This window comes from Colobus angolensis, unplaced genomic scaffold (assembly GCF_000951035.1).
Source record: "Colobus angolensis palliatus isolate OR3802 unplaced genomic scaffold, Cang.pa_1.0 Scaffold11, whole genome shotgun sequence".
In the NCBI taxonomy this organism is placed as follows: Eukaryota; Metazoa; Chordata; class Mammalia; order Primates; family Cercopithecidae; genus Colobus; species Colobus angolensis.
The window spans coordinates 17,736,316-17,758,298 of NW_012112030.1; the positions used below are offsets into that span (position 1 = coordinate 17,736,316).

The 21,983-nt window shown below is 37.7% G+C and overlaps 1 protein-coding gene across 1 annotated transcript in view; it reads right to left on the reverse strand.

Annotated features, from left to right (window-relative positions):
- Positions 1-21,983, reverse strand: part of ABCC9 (ATP-binding cassette, sub-family C (CFTR/MRP), member 9) — a 144,882-nt gene that overhangs the window by 13,161 nt on the left and 109,738 nt on the right. Inside the window, exons 31-35 of the mRNA XM_011955729.1 lie at positions 16,899-17,001; positions 5,574-5,675; positions 4,614-4,734; positions 3,232-3,362; positions 2,097-2,175 (exon numbers count right to left, since the gene is read on the reverse strand). Coding sequence (XP_011811119.1) covers positions 2,097-2,175; positions 3,232-3,362; positions 4,614-4,734; positions 5,574-5,675; positions 16,899-17,001 — 536 coding nt within the window. The remainder of the gene's footprint in view (positions 1-2,096; positions 2,176-3,231; positions 3,363-4,613; positions 4,735-5,573; positions 5,676-16,898; positions 17,002-21,983) is intronic.

The window sequence follows — 21,983 nt, forward strand, 5'->3', positions numbered from 1 at the left end:
TGTCTCTACATAATATACACATTTGGTGATGGTTTGTCTTTCTTATATATTTCTCCTAAAGGAATTCAGAGTTTTTATTCTGTTTCTGTGATCATACCAACCAAAAAGTACTTTTATCCCTTCCTGAGTCCTTTCCCTTCTAGTATTCCCTTTACCTTCCTTCCCACTTTATTTCTTTCCATGGGATTTATCAGAATCTGATATTCTATATACCTTTACTTATCTTTTTATTGTCTGTTCCCTAACTAGGATATAGACTCTTTAAAAACCAGGATCTTTGTCATTCACTCCTGTATTGATTTAATAGTACAATGCATTACAAATAGAGAAGTACATTCTGTCATATGAATATCAAGTTTTAATAAATTTCTCCATACTGCATATGGACTTATAGAGATTTGTGCAGTGTTGATGTTGTTTCTCCACCATGATATATGCAGTTAATCATACCACTTTTGTGCAGAGACCATATTGCCTTGTGAGATAAGATGTCAGGCTCAGAATGGCAGCTGCAGTCCTTCTACCAGATAGATTTAGAGTAGGCAAGATTAGCTTAACCTATGTCTTTCAGGAATAATAGATCAGAAATAATAAATCATGCATTAAAATCCTAATAGCCTACTGCTATTAAAAAGAGAATAAATCATTGATAGTTCACATGGGACCTGAAATCATGTGTCTGGACTCACGAGGATCAGGCTAACCTAAATGATCGATCATAAACACAGTGTTTTTTTTTTTTTTTTTTTTTGAGACGGAGTCTCGCTCTGTCGCCCAGGCTGGAGTGCAGTGGCCAGATGTCAGCTCACTGCAAGCTCCACCTCCCAGGTTCACGCCATTCTCCTGCCTCGGCCTCCCGAGTAGCTGGGAGTACAGGCGCCCGCCACCTCGCCCGGCTAGTTTTTTTGTATTTTTTAGTAGAGACGGGGTTTCACCATGTTAGCCAGGATGGTCTCGATCTCCTGACCTCGTGATCCACCCGTCTCGGCCTCCCAAAGTGCTGGGATTACAGGCTTGAGCCACCGCGCCCGGCCATAAACACAGTGTTTTAATGAAAAATGTCAATTGATTTTTGATCACTTAATTGCCTTAGAACTTTAATCCCACTGAAAGTCCTTAAAGTGTCTGTGCATTATTACTAGCCATGGAAAAAATAAGCTGCTAACCTTGTAACAGAAGTTTACCTTGTTCCTGAATCTAAACCCCACAGAAATTACATTTACTATAGTTCCATGTTGTTGTTCATAAACTGACCTCTTTTTCTCACAGAGCCATCGTGTAGATTAAATTCAATAATATAAACTGCCAAGTACAATAAACATGCAAAGTACTATAATAATCATAATCATTACAGATAATAATAGCAAGCACTCCTTGTACTGTCAAGTACACTAAGTTTGATCAAATCATTGCTGGATCCTCTTTCATTCAAGATACTTTATGTGCTGGCTTATTTATAGGTCACTTGATAGACTAAATAATGGGACTTCTTTTAAAAAAAAGATTAAGTTATTTCTATGCTTTTGTGTATCATATTATTAATAATTTGGTGGATGAATGTGTATGTTTTGTGTATGTTGTTATCATGAGCTTCATCACTTTGCAGCAAAGGTTGCCTCCTCACAAAATGTTCAGTGTCATTAAGCTATGTTATTAAGCAGATGATGGTAAGAGTGTACGTACCAAAATTAAAAATGCAGATTACTTATCTCCTTGTGCTTTTTTCCTTTGTTGGAAAGAGACATATGTTTAATCTAAAGGAAGCAAGGCAGTTGTCCTCCCTCTTTCTTTCTCTTGAAATTCTACCTCCATCTACTGCTATTCAAAGTGGGTGGTCTTGTTTTCATTTTACCAGTTTATTAAAATGCTTTAGCAATAATGTATAGACATGAGTTTAAGGCTCATCATTTTATTTCCCCAATTCTATGTCCTTTATTTACCTTTGAGCTGTTTATTTGGGATATCTGCCTTGAACCATGTGTAGAGCACAAAGTCCTTATAAATATTTGCTTTTTATTTCTGCAGGATTAGGTAAATTGATTTTTTTTACAGGAAAGCACCACATGGCCACTTAAAAAATTTAGTTAGCAACTCACCATCAAATATATCAACCATTCTGAAGAAAGCCAGAGATAACGATGATTTCCCACTGCCAGTGCGACCACATATGCCCACCTATGAAAACAGCTGTCACTCAAAGAGAAGAGGACTCAGACAAAGGACAGAAGATTAGCTTGTTTTATTTTTTAACTTAAGATATTATGATAAAACTGTAATTATGTTTAAATAATTACATTATAGTCATCATTTTTTCTTAGGTCTACATTATAAACTATTATCAAGATAAAAACAGGCTGGGCACAATGGCTCACACCTGTAAACCCAACACTTTGGGAGGCTGAGGCGTGTAGGTCACTTGAGGCCAGGAGTTCAAGACTAGCCTGGGCAATATTGTGAAAACCCATCTCTACAAGAAAATACACAAATTAGCTGGGTGTGGTGGTGTGTGCCTGTAGACCCAGCTACTTGGAAGGCTCAAGTGGGAGGATAGCTGGAGACCAGGAGGTCGAGGCTGCAGCGAGCCGTGATCACGCCACTGCGCTCCACCCTGGGTGAAAGAACAAGACCCTGTCTCAAAAAATAAAAAATAAAAATATAAAAACAGTCCTCATCAAATCTTCGATGATTTCATTCTAATTATTTTTATTTCCATGTGATTGCCTTGCTTTTTCTTCGTGGCTTTTTTTTACATTTAATATATTGTTGGACTAACAAATAATGATTCCATATTATCTTAGAAGTGATAGTTTTATAACGAAAAGCAGAATGATTCCATTTTATTCTGCCCACATATTCTTTTTATGATAACTAAAAGAAGTAATTTGGGGACTAGAGTTATTATGAATGCAAAGGTTCCCAAGGGGATGGCTATTTTGGCCAGGAGCCATACGACAGAAATTTTTAAAAACATGCCTATTGTTGACTTTTCTCATCTTCATGGGAGACTAGTGAATTACAATATGACTTGGAGAACATGTATTGTAGACTGATCCTATCTCTCCCTTTTTTCTTTTATGCAGATAATTTGACCTACACCAGGTAGGGAATATTATGTGAGGCCAGTGAGAATATACTTACTTGGCTGGGAAGTATGAAGAGTTTAGGTAGTAAAAAAGCAGACTCCACCACAGGTTTTATGTAGAGAACAAATAAAATGCAATGATTTCATACCTTTTGTCCAGGTTTGATGTAAGCCTTGACATGCTTAAGAACAGGTTTCAGATTATTTTCATATCTGACACACAGATCATGTATCTTAATCTCCCCTTCTTGTGGCCAATATTCTGGAACTTGAGAAGGATCTGGAGGATGGGGTGGGGAAATAGACAGATAGATAATAGGCAGATAGAGATTGATGCAGAAAGAAATGTATGCATACTTAAATACATTTATACATATAGATTTTTTTTTTCTAAATTTAAAGTATACTGAACAAACTATGTGGCAGGATTTTTTTTTTTAAATTTAAATCACATTCAAATAAACACCTTTTGATTAAGCACTTTTAAGACAGTTTTTTCGTGTTTGTTTTTGGAGCCTTAACCATCATCACCTCTCCTTAGCATTCCGTCACTCAATTCTATTCAAACTGGACAGAGATAGTTCTTTTCTGAATTGATTTATTTGTTCAGTCAGTTGGTCATTAAACACTTACGTGCTTTAAATGTGAGAGGTGCTGTGCAAGGTGCTGGGAATATGGAGACGAAAGACACAGCTCGAGGTGTTTGCTGTGTCCTTGGGGAAGTGTCCAGTAGGTCAGCACCTACAGTACTACATGGAGGCCCCATGATGAAGGCAAACCTACGGTGCTAACCTTGGAGGTCCAGGAGGACTCCAAGAGGAACTAGTGCCTGAGATGAATCTTAGAGGATGGGAGCTGGGGAAATTTATTTTAAATATATGTGCATAGGAGAATAAAGAGGAAAAGAAAGCCTAGCATTTTAGTGTGGCCAGAGTAAAAGTGGTGCAGGTGGATGACAAGAAATGAGACAAGATAGATGGATAAGGGTTGGCTAACGAAGGGGCTCATGATCTTAGCTAAGTTTTCTGGATTTTGTCCTTGAAGAGCTAGATGGCTGTTGAAAAACTTAGGTAAAGGAATGCCTTTTAAGCTTGGATATTTGCATTTAATGAAGATTATTCTGTCCTCAGTATTGAATTTCCTGACAGTTTTATTCTAGCAAAGTTGGGAATCTCAGTCCGTATTTTAAGATCCAAATTTCTTGACACTAAGTTAATAACGTCTTGAGAAAGAAAATATATTAGTTTATAGTTTAGATCAGCAATTAATGTAATAAAGCCCAAATATTTTTATAAGTCTTTTTAAATATCATTAAATAAATATCTGTTTGGACTCCGGTTTTATCAAAGACTTTTCAGGCATAAATAGTCACATCTTTTCAGGTGTACATAATCAAGCAAAGCCAAGATGAGAGTTAGTTTTCTGGATATTGAAGTGGAAAGCAAAAGCAGAAACAACAATATGCCCAACACACACTAATATTTGATTAAAATAAATATTTAAGTGAAACAAACAATATTAAGAGCAATACCCATTGTGCCTTCATAGTTCTCTGACTCCATAGTCAGGAAACTGTTCACTTTCTTCACTGCACCCATCTGGACCTCCAGGTCAGCCAAGTTCCTCACAACCCAATTCAAATAATTGGTTATCTGTGTCAGGTGATTTAAAAAAATTTTTAAATAAACTAAAGTAAGAAGTTGTGGTTAATCACCAGAAATTTTGGAACGAGATAACTTAGACCATTAGTGTACACGTGTGATACAACTCATAAGTGCTACAGAATATTAGAGACCAAGGAGAATGTCATGTGATATATCAGCAGAGAAGGTGTCTGCTCCCTTCAAGGGTCCATAAGCGTCACTCTTTTGTGAACTGTCCTGATTTCCCCGCATGGTGGATAGTGGTATACACTTCTGTTTGCACTTATCTCGTGTATATTCACATTCATTGTAGCGTCCCCAAGTGGGTTGTGTACAACTCAGAACAGGGATCCCAAACAGCCTGGAGAGTACTCTGACCACAAGATCTGAGAAGTTCTTAAAAATTGGTTCACAATGCTAGAAATGAATCCAACCTGTCCTGTAAACCTGGGTTTGGGCCCCAATTTACTATTATTTGCAAGATGTAATCTTCTTATGAATTTAAACCTTTCCTTTAACATCCATGAATAAGAGTTGATAATAACTGTAGTAGACCCTCCAACACTGCACAAAATGAGATGTTTTCCCCTTTATTTATTCTTTAAAAAAAGGGATACATGTGCAGAACGTGCAGGTTTGTCACATAGGTATACGTGTGCCATGGTGGTTTGCTGCACCTATTGACCCACCCTCTAAGTCCCCTTCCCTCACCCCCAACCGCCGACAGGCCCTGGTATGTGTCATTCCCCTCTCTGTGTCCATGTGTTCTCAATATTCAACTCCCATTTATGAGTGAGAACATGCGGTGTTTGGTTTTCTGTTCCTGTGATATTTTTATCCATACCTACCGTAAGTGCATACAGAAGACCCAAGCCTACCAATCCAGAATTCGAAGACCCACTAATGGATGCTATAGATGCAGTGAGGACAATGCAGGCTCCCAGATAATCCTTTGAAAAAGCAAGAGAAAATGTTAAAAGGTCACTCCCAAGTTCTTAAACCAAATATTTCAATCAATTTACAGAGGTGATCACTGAGAGAATATACATCATTCCATATGTGTCCTGTTAAGTTTCAGAGGAAGAATACCTGAGATGTAGAAGAATAATAGCTTGCAATATTAGGGCTGGAATGGAGAGTGATTCCATGCGCTCACTATACACACACACACACATATATACAGGATGTTTAGCATATATATATATATATATGAGTTATATATATATATATACAGGTATATATATATATGATATGGGTTCAGAGAAGTTAAACATCTTGCCAGAAGTTAAGCTATAATTGGTGGCACAATGAGGATCAGATGTAGGGTTTCCTTTTTTTTTGTTTCCGACTTTCTACTGCATTATGTTGCCACACAAGCAATTACTTTTGGACCTGATGTTCTAGCTCAGATTTCATGTGTGCTTATGTCAGGATTGTGATTAGCTCCTTTGTGTCATGTAGTGAGGCCCTTGCAGAAATTTGTCTCTGGTTAACTTGTTGGGATTTGTATTAGGCTGATGCAAAAATAATGGCAAAACTCACAATTACTTTGGCTCCAACCTAGTATTTGAACTTTTTGTCAACTATCTGGGCTCAGAGTCTGGGACACTAAACCTACAGATTTCATGTAAATAAGAATAAGGGCTATGTTTGCTCAGACAATACAAGTATGGACATGTCTTAATGTATTTAAATAGTATATGATTCAATTATAAACTCTTTTCCAAAATTAAAACAATTCTTTAATAACAGCCATAGATTCAAATAAAAGATAGGGACATCTGTCCATTTCCTAATGCTTTCTTTTTATCCCATTTCCCAACATTCTTAGGTATTGTTCTGTCTCATCATTCAAAAAAGAAATTCTAAAAACTTCTTATGTTGATGTGTCACACATCACCAAAGCAGATAGAATCTCGATATGGTCACTTTCTAGAATTATCTCAAGTCTCATTCCACTGATAAAACTCCTTCTCTAGATAGATTTGTCTGTGGTCCCTCAACAACAATCTCACAATTAGATGATAACACATTAATGACAGTAATGGAATGTTGAACATGCTGAAGTCAAAGAATGGAGATGTTTCTCAAATGAGCTCACATGTTTACATTCTTGTCTCTTTTAAAAACAGCTCCAAAGATCAAACTGTTTGAACAACCGGTGATCCCAGCCATGGAATCAAAAATCTGGGTTCAGACACTGACCTTGACAGTTACTAGTTAATGAGCTTAGACAAGCAATTTAAAACCCTCTGAGACTGTTTCTTCCTTGGAAAATATAAATGATATTTAATTCACAAGGATTTTTAAAGGAATAAAAATGTTAAATACTAATTAGATTTCCCCATCTCCACGTACCAGAATGTCTTTTTTTTTTCCTTTGGATAATTTTCAAATGTTTAAAGCAAACTTAAAAATTTGTATGCATCATAAAAACCTCAAAGGTTAAAGCAGGCACTAAAATTTAATTCCATATGGATGCTCATGATCTTTGCAAAGATTAAAGGAAAAAAATCACACAGAGTTAATCCTTTGAGGCAATAAATTCCACAGAGGTAGTAAATACTTCCTTTGATGGCCTCTTCTGGTGTATCCTTCTGTTAACAACTTGCCACACCCCTACTAGATAGTTCTTTCTCTTTTCCTCTTTATTTGAATTAACTACACAGATGCAGAGAATAACCAGTCTGGGTTGCTCTTCTGCAGTTTATACATGCCAAAGTGCTCCCAAATACTTCTAAAATATTTACAGCAATATGAATTTTTTCCTTTCAGCCATTTTGGGTAAAGTTAATACTTTCAAATTTGTGTTATTCATTGTTATTTCCACATTTTTTTTTCTAAAAGTCTCATAGAGTTTCTGTAACAAGTTACAGAAAGTAAATTAATACCAGAAAATCCTTCCAGCAAGGTATGTCTGGCTTGACATTAAAAAACATATGTCTTCTGTCTTCTGAGAAATTTCTGTGAGTGGTATATATGTTAAGAGTTTGAGGCAAGGTACTTCTTTTATTTTATTAATTTCTATTCTCTACCTCCTGCCAGCTGACTTCATTCATTCATTCATACATTCTTTTAAAAATGTAAGTTAGATCATATAACTCCCCTGTTTAGAATTAACAGTACCTTCCTGTTATACTTATAATACATTCAAACTCAGATGGATTAGCCTTATATGATATAGTCTGGATTTTGCACCCTGTCTACTCTGACCTCGTCTGAGATTACTATTCTGCTCCTTCACTATACTCCGACCACACTAGCCTTTTCCCTATTCTTGGGAATACATCAACTTTGTTTCTCCCAATGACTGCCTGAAATGCTTGTCAATAGGTCCTTGATACCTGGCTCCTTCCTATCATTTGAGGGTCAGCTGAAATATCACCTCCTTGGAAAAGTCTTCCTTTTCTTGGTTCCTACCTCCAGCCCTGTGGCTCTTCTCTATCCCATCATCCTGTTTTATTTTCCTCAAAGCACTCTGAAGTGTATGAAACGATCTTATTTGCTTATTCGTTTACATGGTTATTTTCTATCTACTCTCATTAGAATCTACGTTCCATGAGGACAGGGTCTTTGAATTTTTACCATTATTATCTCCAGCAATAGGAATAATGCTAAATACATTGATTGTGAAACTTCAGTACTTCTTTGTGCAGTAAATGACTAGATAAATTCACCCCTTCATAAAACATTCACTGAGTTTTTCTATGAGCTGAGTATTTTCCAACTTAGGACTTCTCCCGACTTTGCTTTTAGGATTTGTATGAATCATTTAAGTCTCTACCAATCTCATTTCCAGGTTTTAAGAGCTGAACATGTAAAGATACTACAAGGGTGTATTTTTTATAAAGTGGGAAGTCCAACACCGAGTTTTATAATCTTTTAACTCCCATGTCCATTTAGAACTGTAATATGAGTCTCTTTAAAAAACTTTGCTATGTTTAAGTGTTATGAGTTATTTCCTTTTCTAAAGTGAAAAGTACTTTTACCTAACTCGTGAATTTCATTATTCCGTTCCAAATTATTATATATATATTTTTTACTATTTTAATTGTGGGAAAAAAACTCACAAACTGCTGTTGCTGTGTTTTTTTATAAAGAACAGATCTGGACTAGAATATAACAAGGCCATAGCTGACTGAAATATCAAAAATCACTGGGTCTAAATAAATGGAAATTAAAAAGTGGGAGTAATATGAATATAAATATAATAAAGGAAAGGTAAAACATTATGCAGTCAATTTCTCTCTATTAAGTTTAGTTTACTATGGAAATCTTTGTATTCTAAATTGGGTTCCCGAATTCACCCACTGTAAAGAATGACATGGTAGATTTGATTAGAAGATAATTTAAACTGGTTTCTGTTGAATTAAAATGATAATTCCGGTTAACAGGTAGGTAGTGTTATTCTGGCAAAAGGGCCAGCAAAAGAAGTGAAAACAGATGATGGGAGAAAAAGGAGAAGACTCATCAATAAGTTGTAGTCAGTATATATTTTCTTTCACGTGGTTAATGTTTCAAAACTACTTGTATAATTTTCAATACGATCGCTAGATATTATTAGTTATTAGGCCAGCAATACAAATATGCTCAAATTCATATATTAAAATGTTTTAGAAATATTTTTGACCCTTGAGCAAAAGAAAGATAGTTTTAGAGGTACATTTTATAGCAAAATTTTCAGAAGAGGAACTGATTTTCAAAATCTATAATCTACTAAATTCAAATAGATATTATAGTTTGAAAGCCAATATGTCTATAGTTTAGTACCTGTAACAAAGTTATTTTATTATAAAAATATTTTTAAACTTTCTTTTTATTTTATTTATTTATTTATTTATTTTTTTTGAGACGGAGTCTCGCTGTGTCACCCAGGCTGGAGTGCAGTGGCGCAATCTCGGCTCACTGCAAGCTCCGCCTCCCGGGTTCCCGCCATTCTCCTGCCTCAGCCTCCGGAGTAGCTGGGACTACAGGCACCCGCCACCTCGCCCGGCTGGTTTTTTGTATTTTTAGTAGAGACGGGGTTTCACCGTGTTAGCCAGGATGGTCTTCATCTCCTGACCTCGTGATCCACCCGCCTCGGCCTCCCCAAGTGCTGGGATTACAGGCTTGAGCCACCGCGCCCGGCCTAAACTTTCTTTTTAAAGAAAAAGCCATTCAGGCTGTCTTTTCATCATACTAACTAGATACTTTCCAGCTCACTGCTGGATTATTATCACTGCTAAAAACTGTTTTTTGTTTTTTTTTCCTAAAGTACTGGAAATATTTTAGAGACTTCTGATCAGAATTTTATCTTGATTTGCATAAGGGATGAAGCCCTTTTTGTACTATACCTTTCAAAAAATATACAGCAAAATCACTAAATTTCAATCACTTCTCTTCAAATATTATAGTAGTATGGGAATGTGAAATTAATAACTAACATAAAAGCTTTTGTGGCCAGGCGCGGTGGCTCATTCCTGTAATCCCAGCACTTTGGGAGGCTGAGGCAGGCAGATCACAAGATCAGGAGATCGAGACCATCCTGGCTAACACAGTGAAACCCCGTCTATACTAAAAACACAAAAAATTAGCTGGGTGTCATGGCGGGCACCTGTAGTCCCAGCTACTCGGGAGGCTGAGGCAGATGAATCGCTTGAACACGGGAGGCAGAGGTTGCAGTGAGCTGAGATTGTGCCACTGCACTCTAGCCTGGGCAACAGAGTGAGACTCCATCTCAAAAAAACAAATAAATAAATAAATAAAACATAAAAATAAAAAAAATGCTTTCGTTAAGTCTCCGATTTTCACTTCCTTTACTGTTAAACATAACAACTTTAATGAACCATAAAGTGACCCTATGGTTACATCTTTCCATTCCTCTGCAAATATGTGAGTAGCAAAATGGCTTAGACGCAATAAACTAAGAAAGGAGAAGCAGATGGTTTGCATAACTTTCACAGAGGACAGCAAATACTTAGGGATCACTAATAGCATTTATTCTACTGCTGTAGCCTTACATATCCTAAGCAATCTACTCAGTGAAAACCACCTTCCATCCAAATGATACAATGAAATGGGAGACTGAACTTAGGAAACAGAAGTTACAACATAGATGAATTATCTACTTTCAAAAGAGGGCTTTTATCTGTAGAATAGTAAATTATAACTTCCATCAATTTTGTGAATTCAATACTCCCCACCAGAAGATTCCCATGTCAAAAGAGAGGCCCCTTTTCATATTTCTAGTGATTCAAAGACATCTATCTATATTTAGAATTATAATGAAAATTGTAATTCTCTATAAAGCAGCCTTGTAAATAGTTAATAGCAACCAAAAAGTATGTAATCTCTCTCCTTCATATAGCACTCAGGAGCACATTATGGTACCACTGGGTATCTGCAAGAATATATTAGGACCTCCAAATTACGAGATCACTGTATCCCTGTCTGTCGTTGAATTGTGAACACACAAAAAAGCAGTGTTGTCTCACAAACTAGACTCTTGTGCAAGTTCACCCTAAAGACCATTTTTACTTTAGCCTGTTGACTCCAAAGTCTTTATTTTTGGCTTCTTGATGTGAATTTTCTTTTATCCTTTCACCACACAGCAAGACAAAGCCTTGGAAAGACACCCTTTAGATAAAGTTACACCATTTTTGCAACTGAAAACACCAATGCCAAAGAACTGGAATTGTTTAGTGCAAAGGGATGAAGAGAAAACACTGCTGAACGAAAGGACGCAAGCAGCATTCAGAGGTTAGGCTATAGTGACACATTGCACTCAACCACGGCCGGCTTCACTTGGCACCCAGAGGAAAAACAGTCCCCTCTACTGCCAAAGCAACTCTGGTGGCCAGCCACAGTCTAGACGTTTTCTACCAGCCAAATGATCTACCAGCCAAATTATTTTATTCTTTTAGTTTCTTGTCCTTTTATGATTTGAGTGTGTTATGGCCTTTATGTTTTTTCGCAATTCAAAATGAATATGAAATGAATATGGTAGGCAAGGCTAGATCTTCCATAGGGAAAACTGTGTGCGCAGACAGAGGATAAATCATGATTGTCTTAACTCTTACTTAACATGACTGGGAAAAGAAAAGAAAGCTCTATATTTTTAAAAAAACATAAACAATTATTTTGAGATACATTCCATCAATATCTAGTTTATTGAAGTTTTTAGCATGAAGGGGTGTTGAATTTTATCGAAGGCCTTTTCTGCATCTATTGAGACAATCATGTGGTTTTAGTTATTGGTTCTGTTGACATGATGGATTATGTTTATTGATTTGCATATGTTGAACCAGCCTTGCATCCCAGAGATGAAGCCAACTTGATCGTGGTGGATAAGCTTTTTGATGTGCTGCTGGATTCGGTTTGCCAGTATTTTATGGAGGATTTTTGCAATGATGTTCATCAGGGATATTGGCCTGGAATTTTCCATTTTTGTTGTGTCTCTATCAGGTTTTGGTATCAGGATGATGCTGGCCTCATAAAATGAGTTAGGGAGGAGTCCCTCGTTTTCTATTGTTTGCAATAGTTTCAGAAGGAATGATACAAGCTCCTCTTTGTACCTCCAGTAGAATTCGACTGTGAATCTGTATGGTCCTGGGCTTTTTTTGGTTGGTAGGCTATTAATTAATGCCTCAATTTCAGAACTTTTTATTGGTCTATCCAGGGATTTGACTTCTTCCTGGTTTAGTCTTGGGAGGGTGTATGTGTCCAGAAATTTATTCATTTCTTCTAGATTTTCTAGTTTATTTGCGTAGAGGTGTTTATTGCATTTTCTGATGGTAGTTTGTATTTATGTGGGATTAGTGGTGATATCCCCTTTATCATTTTTTATTGTTATCTATTTGATTCTTCTCTCTTTTCTCCTTTATTAGTCTGGTTAGCAGTCTATCTATTTTGTTGATCTTTTCAAAAAACCAGCTCTTGGATTCATTGAGTTTTTTGAAGGGTTTTTCATGTCTCTATCTCAACATATGAAAAAAAGCTCATCATCACTGGTCATTACAGAAATGCAAATCAAAACCACAATGAGATACCATCTTATGCCAGTTATAATGGTGATCATTAAAAAGTCAAGAAACAACAGATGCTAGAGAGGATATGGAGAAATAGGAACGCTTTTACACTGTTAGTGGGAGGGTAAATTAGTTCAATCATTGTGGAAGACAGCGTGGCCATTCCTCAAGGATCTAGAACCAGAAATACCATTTGACCCAGCAATCCCATTACTGGGTATATATCCAAAGGAATATAAATCATTCTACTATAAAGATACACGCACACATATGTTTACTGCAGCACTGTTCACAATAGCAGAGACTTGGAACCAACCCAAATGCCCATCAATGATAGACTGGATAAAGAAAATATGGCACACATACACCATGGAATACTATGCAACCATAAAAAAGGATGAGTTCGTGTCCTTTGTAGGGACATGGATGAAGCTGGAAACCATCATTCTCAGCAAACTAACACAGGAACAGAAAACCAAACACTACATGTTCTCACTCATAAGTGAGAGCTGGACAATGAGAACACATGGACACAAGGAGGGGACCATCACTGGGGTCTGTCAGGGCGTTGGGGGCTAAGGGAGTGATAGCATTAGGAGAAATGCCTAATGTGGATCACGGGTTGATGAGTGCAGCAAACCACCACGGCATGTGTATACCTATGTAACAAACGCACAGGTTCAGCGTATGTATCCCAGAACTTAAAGTATAATTAAAAAAAAAAAAAGATAAACAAAAATTGGATGAGGTTCAGGGAACTTCCCAAATTCAACAAAAGGTGTTTCTACTCTGGTTTCTCTCTCTTCTTTCTTGAGATTTTCTGTTAACAGCAGTGACATGACTTTGGAAAGTTAAAACTGGGCATGAAGAGGAAGGGAGGGGAAACATAGCCACAGAAAGCAATGATATCATGTTTTCTCCCATTTCCATTATGGCTCTGAGTCCATGAATTAGAGTTAGTGAAATCTGTGTGAAGAAATCCTGCTTGCCTCTTCTAATTTATGCCCAATGAAGTGACCTTCTTTGTACCATTTTGGTTGCGTTCCTGCTCTGGGAACTCTGAGAATATTTGCTAGAAGCAGATATTTATGTGAACTTACTGAGTAATATGACAAAGAGGGGGTTGTGACCATACCACAGATAAGATCAATGCAGATGTACTGGGCCAAATAGAAATTTTTATTACTTTTTTTAAAAAGTGACTTACGAACAGCATATATCCAGCTGTGGGGTGTAGAGAACAGTTCACACCCTAGTCTCCAAGGTCCTATATCTCAACTTCATTTTTCTCACACAAGATCCAGTTATTCCAAACTAAAATTCTGTCTCCAGTGATGTGGACATGCCCACAGAAACACAGTAGTAATGAGGTCATTTATATGTGCACAATTGAGAGAAAAGGTTATTCCCCAGGAGAAGTCATCTACCTTATTTAACACTCCTACTGTGGCATATGTTCTTGGATTATAGTATTTATATTTAAATACACCTGGTTCCAATGAAAACTCTCAGTTCACTCAGAAGAGCAGAGTGACAGTGAATCTGACTGGTCTCACAGTGGATCTCCGAGATTGTCTAGAGGAGTGTGTATGTGTGCGTGTGTACAAGTGTTTATCCATATAAAGTTACTGACATATAAATACAATGGATGGAGGCAAATCATACCCAAAGGACCTTGAACCTTGACTTCTTTCAGCAGATATGCCTGGAACTTTGCAATAAATCAACAAATGTTTCTTGCCAAAATATATCTTTGCCCACCAGAAATGAAAATAAAATACTCCTCAGTCTTTTGTATTAATTTTTAAGGGAGAGTTCTAGTAGTAAGACTAGATTGCAAATCTTGGAAGGATTCTAATACACAGAAAGCAAAGAGTAACAAATGTATTACAAAGTAACCAAATGAATGGCCTGTTCTGCCCTTCCTGTTTCAAGTGTCAGTATTTTGTTCTTTGCAGGTGGAATTCAAGATATAGATTCTATTATATTTAGGCAGGTTCAACTGCTTTTTCACGTGGGGGTTAAAGTATTGGGTTATGAATCAAACTAAACAAAACCATTCTGAGTTTGGCTGCTGTTCCTTTCTAATTTTTCCTGACCTTCCCTTTCTTGGCAGTGTTAAGGCTCTAATATCTTGTCTTCTGGCTATGAGAACAGAGCATATGGTTTGCTTGAAGATTCTTGTTCAACACATACCCATTAACCTGACAGCAGGAAGTGCTAAAGAGTAGAAACAGGAGTCGGTCAGACTCTCACCTCAAGTCCAAGGCAAATATGCTTGCCCCTAAAAGACATACTTGATCTTCAAGTTCAGGAAAACCAGATACAAAGGTAACTGCTAACATTTCTCCCTTATGGCCGGGCGCGGTGGCTCAAGCCTGTAATCCCAGCACTTTGGGAGGCCGAGACGGGCGGATCACGAGGTCAGGAGATCGAGACCATCCTGGCTAACACGGTGAAACCCCGTCTCTACTAAAAAAAAAAAACAAAAAAAACTAGCCGGGCAAGGTGGCGGGCGCCTGTAGTCTCAGCTACTCGGGAGGCTGAGGCAGGAGAATGGCGTGAACCCAGGAGGCAGAGCTTGCAGTGAGCTGAGATCCAGCCACTGCACTCCAGCCTGGGCGACAGAGCAAGACTCCATCTCAAACAAAACAAAACAAAACAAAACAAAACATTTCTCCCTTATGATTTCAGGATATTGTTTCAGTAAGCTATTTCATCAGTAATTATATTATTCATATATGATTTTTTCCCCTTATAGAACAACGGAAATTACACACACAGACACTCACATATCAAAACAAGGAATTAAAACAAGGAATTATGGAATTATGGTTTGGATAGGGTTTGGGAATAATGTTTTGGTTTTGTGATAAATCCTAAGTAACACTTCACTTGCCTTTATTTATCTATATGTAATTCCCAAGAAACTCTGCCCCACCTTCTGCCAACGGTCAGAGCTACCTTGAGGGAATTTATCAGCAAACAATACTTCTATCAAAACTTTGTGAAAAATAACTATGCGGTGCTGTTGAATAATTTCTACATAATGACTAATATAGTTGTAGAGAATCTCTATAAACCAGTGAGAAATCATGAGAACAAAAGCTCACAAGGATGTCTAAGATTCTAGGTTAATCTGTATCCATCAACCAACTACTCAGATTTTAACTTGGGCTCCTTCATTTCTACCCTATTAAAATCCCTTTACCATCTTCCTTCTCTTTTCTGTTGTGTTTTGAAAGAAAGCCTATATATTACTGAAACGCAATTAGTGGAAATAAGATTCTCTCAATAGTACAGATAAACATGCTTTTTCTTTTCAAAACTGGCAAATACCTATTAAAAAAAATTACACACAACTCACCATTACTGCCAAAGTAGCTTATCCATGTTCCAGACTGTACAGACTACAAATTATATTCCTTGCCTTCTGGAATGTCTTTCTCATCTCTCCTACTTGATACTCCAGCTCATTGGCTTATGAACCCCCTACCAGGGCAGGTACCAGTCATTATTCATTCATGCATGCATTCAAAAGACATTTCTTGAATGCATTTGCCAATCAGTGTAGTAGGGGATTTATGTTACTTTTAATCCAATGCCCATACAAGGTACACATTCTTACTTTATAGATGAGGAACTGGGACTAAAATTAACTTGCTAGACCAAGTCTGTGTGATGCCAAAGCTTGTGCTTGTTCTTCTATATTATTCAAGACAGAAGGCAACAAATGATTAACCGTAGTTTTCTACATTTTGTACTAACATGACCCTCCACTGGCTTAAAACGTAGAAAGTTGCCATCCTTCCAGGCAGGACCAACTCGATAAAGGAAATGAGAACATCTGTTCACTTGCCAAATGTACTCTTTTGGAAAAAAAAATTGATGTTATACAAATATTTGCCATTCCATTAACTTATGTGATCTAGAGACTAATGAACACAAAATGAAATTTTGCTTTTTGGGCTATTTGTCTTGTCATTAGCTAAAACATTATGACAAACTTCATCTGTAACATAAACAAACCTGAGCTATTTTAAAGTTCAGAAAATGTGAAGCTAGTGCTGAATCTCAGTGGAAGGCTAATTTTTACAACTGTCTGCCTCTTTGCAGCAGGCGTCTTCTCTATTTGGTTTCCATTTCGAAATCATGAAATGAACGTACCGTCCTGACCTCCAGCCATCTGTTGGCAGCTGAGAGGAATAAGTAGGCAATGTTGTTTGTGTCCGTCAGTTCCAGCATACGTTGTTTAAATCTGGTTTCATGCCTGCAGAAAACAAAAATACAGTGTTAGCCACACAACAGGAGAGGTCATAAAAAACAGTCACACTTACTACTACACTATTTACTCAACATAGTGACAAACTGATGGCATGGAATGATCAGTAAATAGATTTCTACTTTAAAATAAAGACCAGCTGCTACTGCTCTTTGCATTCTTAGTAGAGATGGTGTGGTCAAGTGTTTATTTCCTTTCTTATAGCCTTACTAGGAAAAAGAGTCCTTCTAACAACAACATTGTATTAAAGATCAGTTCATAAATTTTCACATAATTATTGTAGCCATGAGAACAAGGCATAGTCTACGACATTAAAAGGGCCTTACAAAAAACAAGATAAATTGTGTAGAAATGCAACTCTACCGACATTTTGTGGCATTTATTTTACTTTTCCAAACAACACAGTTAGAGTGGGTGGGAGGTGCTGGATCAGAACCAGGGAAGACAGAATACTATACATTTGCAATTGGCAAAAATATACTTTTAAAATTATCTTTTTTCCTAATATTTCTGCGAACCAAAGAAAAAAAAACTGGGGTGGCAACAAGTAGAGGATGGGGGACACTAGAGATGATGGAAAATGTTCTACACCCCCAAATTCTAAAGTATTTGTAAGGATGGTCATTGCATAAAAGGAATTTGGTCTGTGTACTTTCAGGGTTCTATGATATATATCATTTGGATATTGATCTTCAACAAATTAAGTTAATTCTTGGTGCTCAATAAAATCACACCAAGTTCTGTGTAACCTATTTTATAAATGAAACGGTTACTAAAAGCCCTATCCATTTAAACATCTGAGCCAACATCTCAAAGAAATTCATGCTACGTGGTAGAAAAAATCTTCTCTAAATCACAACAATAGTCTCTTTTATTTCTCAATTATTTCCCCTGAATAACAGAAACATTGGAAGGTTGGATAATATAATAAAAATAACTGGTTTGAAGCTGGGGAAAATACCAAATCAAAATGTGATTTATTCACTCTCTGCAGTCACAGCTTGTCTTATAGAGACTGCCCATCTATGGGTTATGTTTGCAAGAAATAACCAAACTTCATTTGACAGAATGGCAGTGATTCCTTCTTGATAAAAGACTTCCCCCACTCGCCTCCCCAATTTTTTTTTTTTTTGAGACGGAGTCTCACTCTGTCGCCCAGGCTGGAGTGCAGTGGCCGGATCTCAGCTCACTGCAAGCTCTGCCTCCCGGGTTTATGCCATTCTCCTGCCTCAGCCTCCCGAGGAGCTGGGACTACAGGCGCCCGCCACCTCGCCCGGCTGGTTTTTTGTATTTTTTAGTAGAGACGGGGTTTCACCATGTTAGCCAGGATGATCTCGATCTCCTGACCTCGTGATCCACCCGTCTCGGCCTCCCAAAGTGCTGGGATTACAGGCTTGAGCCACCGCGCCCGGCGCCTCCCCAATTTTTAAGTAAAATTGTTAAAATTTATAATAAATCATCACATGTCAAAGAATGAAGAAATCCTGGGTGGGGTGTCCATTTGGCCCACTGAAGTAATCCATACAGGCCAATATAAAGCAGACGCTTGATATCTATCCAGTCAATCTGATCATTCCAATATGTCAAAAAAGACAGATAATTCAGTCGGACAGTAAGCTCTAATCTACAATAATCAGAGAACTCAGCAATCGCAGCCAAATAATTACCTCACTTTGAGTTGAGTATCCGTGACCCAAATGCCATGCTGCCATGCACAGGAGGACCTGGCCTGAATGGCTACTCTGCTGTGGGACTAAGCAGTCCAACCTTACCCTCCAGCTGACCTTTTTAGTGATGAATATAGAGAATAACTAAATGGTGAGGGGGGCGTTCAAAGGGTTATAGGATTTACTGAGACAATGAACATGAACCATAAAGATTATCTATCTATCTATCTATCTATCTATCTATCTATCTATCTATCTATCTATCTATCATCTCTCTCTATACACACACGTAAGGCTTATTTTTTTTCTTCTTCTTCTTCTTCTTATTTTTTTGAGACAGTCTCTGTTGCTCAGGGCGGAATGCAGTGGCGAGATCTCAGCTCACTGCAACCTCCGCCTCCCAGGTTCAAGCGATTCTCCTGCTTCAGCCTCCTGAGTAGCTGGAACTACAGGCACGTGCCACCATATCCAGCTAATTTTGTATTTTTAGTAGAGACAGGGTTTCACCATGTTGGCCAGGATGGTCTCGAACTCCTGACCTCAGGTGATCCACCCGCCTTGGCTCATTCTTTTTTGTACTTGCTAGGTACATGTTTGGTAGATTTTCATCCATTCATTCAGGAGCATTTAGCAATCATCCACTCTAAGCAAGACATTATGCTAGACACTGAGGACATAAGAACAAGACATGACCTACTCCCTTGAAGGGTCAACTGTCTAGTGAAGGGAGGAAACACAGCATTAACAAGTAAAAATGGTGCAACACACTATCTAGCTATAAGGAGCTTATGCACAAAATGCTACATGAACATAAAGGAAGGGCATGATTTGCACCAATCAGAGGATCAGCACAGTAGGAAATGGAGCGAAGGGTGGAGAGAGAGGAAACATTAAGCAACATGTCACAAAAGACAAGGAAGATAGTCTGAGTGAGGTTTTTAAGGGATAAGCGGAATGTTTTTGGTGAACAAGGCATTCTAAGTGGCAGGAACAACATGAGCAAAGGCACAGAAATGAGAAAGTGCCACATGTTCCGGGGCTTGAGACAGGTTCTTCTCCCTAGAGGGCTGTGTGATGGAGAGATTGGAGTTGAGGCCAGGTGGACCAAAGCCAGTGGAAGACATTTGAGATGAATCTCAAACCCTTGATTCTGACAAAGTGCTTTATCTGGAACACTTTTGACTCTTCCTCTAGTTTTGGGATATTGTTTCAGATCCACTCTTAAAGAGTTTGTAAATGCAGTTGGCAATAGTCTGAGGCAGCAGTGAGAGGGGAGGGGTGAAAATGCAGTGAACATTCTTTCTGTGTGTTTCTATTTGGCAAGAAACCTTCTGTTTTCCTAATGGAAACTCTGACACACTCAGCCTGTATCTTTTCATCCATATCCAGCTCATCTTCTGAACATTCTTAGACCTTTATTCTGTCAGACAAGAAAAAAATAGGAAAGGTCACTAAAATCTCAGTCTAATTTAACTGTGATGCTTTCGTGGTAAACTACTTGAGGGAGTTCATTGCTTCATGTGAGTACACCACGAACCCTCAATGCAGGGGAGGAAAAGCAGCCTCATCAGTAAATAATAACTTTCCAAAGAGCTCAAGACTCTGGGGACTCCAGATAGTTTGAAAGAAAGGAACAGATGGATGGAAAAAGACACGTTCGATTCCTGACCTCAAGTACCAAATGTAAGGATTCTAGAATTTTACCCATGGCAGCAGGGCCATCCTCACATTTTCAAGACTTCTTTGGGTTTAAAAATGCTGATATTTATGATAGTTAATAAAAATGCTTTACGGCCCTAATCATGAGGGGAATGCAAAGTAAAACCACAATGAGACACCACCTTACCCCTGCAAGAATGGCCATAGTTTAAAAAAAAAAAAATAGATATTGATGTGGTGAAAAGGGAACAAGTTTACACTGCTAGTGGCACTGTAAACCAGTGCAACCACTATGGAAGACAGTATGGAGATTCCCTAAAAAACTAAAAGTAGAATTGCTATTTGATCCAGCAATCCCACTACTTGGTATCTACCCAGAGGAAAAGAAGTCATTATATGAAAAAGACAGTTGCACACACATGTTTATAGCAGCAGAATTTGCAACTGCAAAAATATGGAACCAGCCTAAATACCCATTACCCAGTGAGTGGATAAAGAAAATGTGGTATATATACGTCATGGAATATTACTCAGCCATAACAAGGAATGAAATAATGGCCTTCTCAGCAACCTGGATGGAGTTGGAGACCATTACTCTAAGAGGAGTAGCTCAGGAATGGAAAACCGAATATCCTATGTTCTCACTTATAAGTGGCAGCTAAGCTATGAGGATGCAAAGGCATAAGAATGATATGATGGACTTTGAGGACTTGGGGTGAAGGATGGAAGAGGGGTGAGGGATAAAATACTACACATTGGATACAGTGTACACTGTTCAGGTGACGGGTGTACCAAAATCTCAGAAATTATCACTAAAGAACTTACCCATGTAACAAAAAATTACCTGTTCCCCAAAAACCTATTGAAATAAAATAAAACCTTAAAAAATGAACTCTGGAAGATCTAAACCTGGATTAGTATTAGGCAGGTACCTCCAGATAGAAGTTGAGCTGTCTTTTGTTTCTTTCAACTATAATTCAAACATTGAAATTTAACATAATATTTTGTTCTACTTACAGTTACCTGGAAGTTTTCCTAATGTAAAATTAAGGATAGTAATGCTAAATTATGCTCATGTGTCTAGGGAAGAAGGTAAATGAAAAATCTGAATCTTGACGCTTGGTCATTTTCCTCTTTCATTCTAAATCTTCCTCATTCCCTTCACGATGCTCTGCCTTGTTCTCGCCCCCATCCCTCTCAGAAGATGACCTCCCCTAACCTTCAAAGAGAAAACAGAGGCTGTTAGATGTTGAACTCATCAACTTCCTGTTTTTTACCTGTCAGTTTTCCCGAATCTATTCAGATCCTTTTCTTACGTTCGTAAAGGAGCTATATACCAAATACTCCTCAATCTGAACTGGTCTTCACGCTTGGACACTTAACATGTTCCTGCTAATCTGTTGTAATAATCTTCTCCATTAACTGCCCCATCCTGCCTATATCTTCACTTCTTCCCTTCAGTCTTTGAAAATGTCTAGTTCATTACTCTCTTAAAAATGAAAAGACAATAGTAAAAAAGCTCCTTCTTTTAGTGAGCTCTCCTAAACTCCTTCCCACCTCAGTAAAACTCTTTGAAAGAGTAGTTTTTCCTTGCCATGTCCATGTTCTGATTTCCAATTGATTTTTTAACCCTCGGAATTTTGC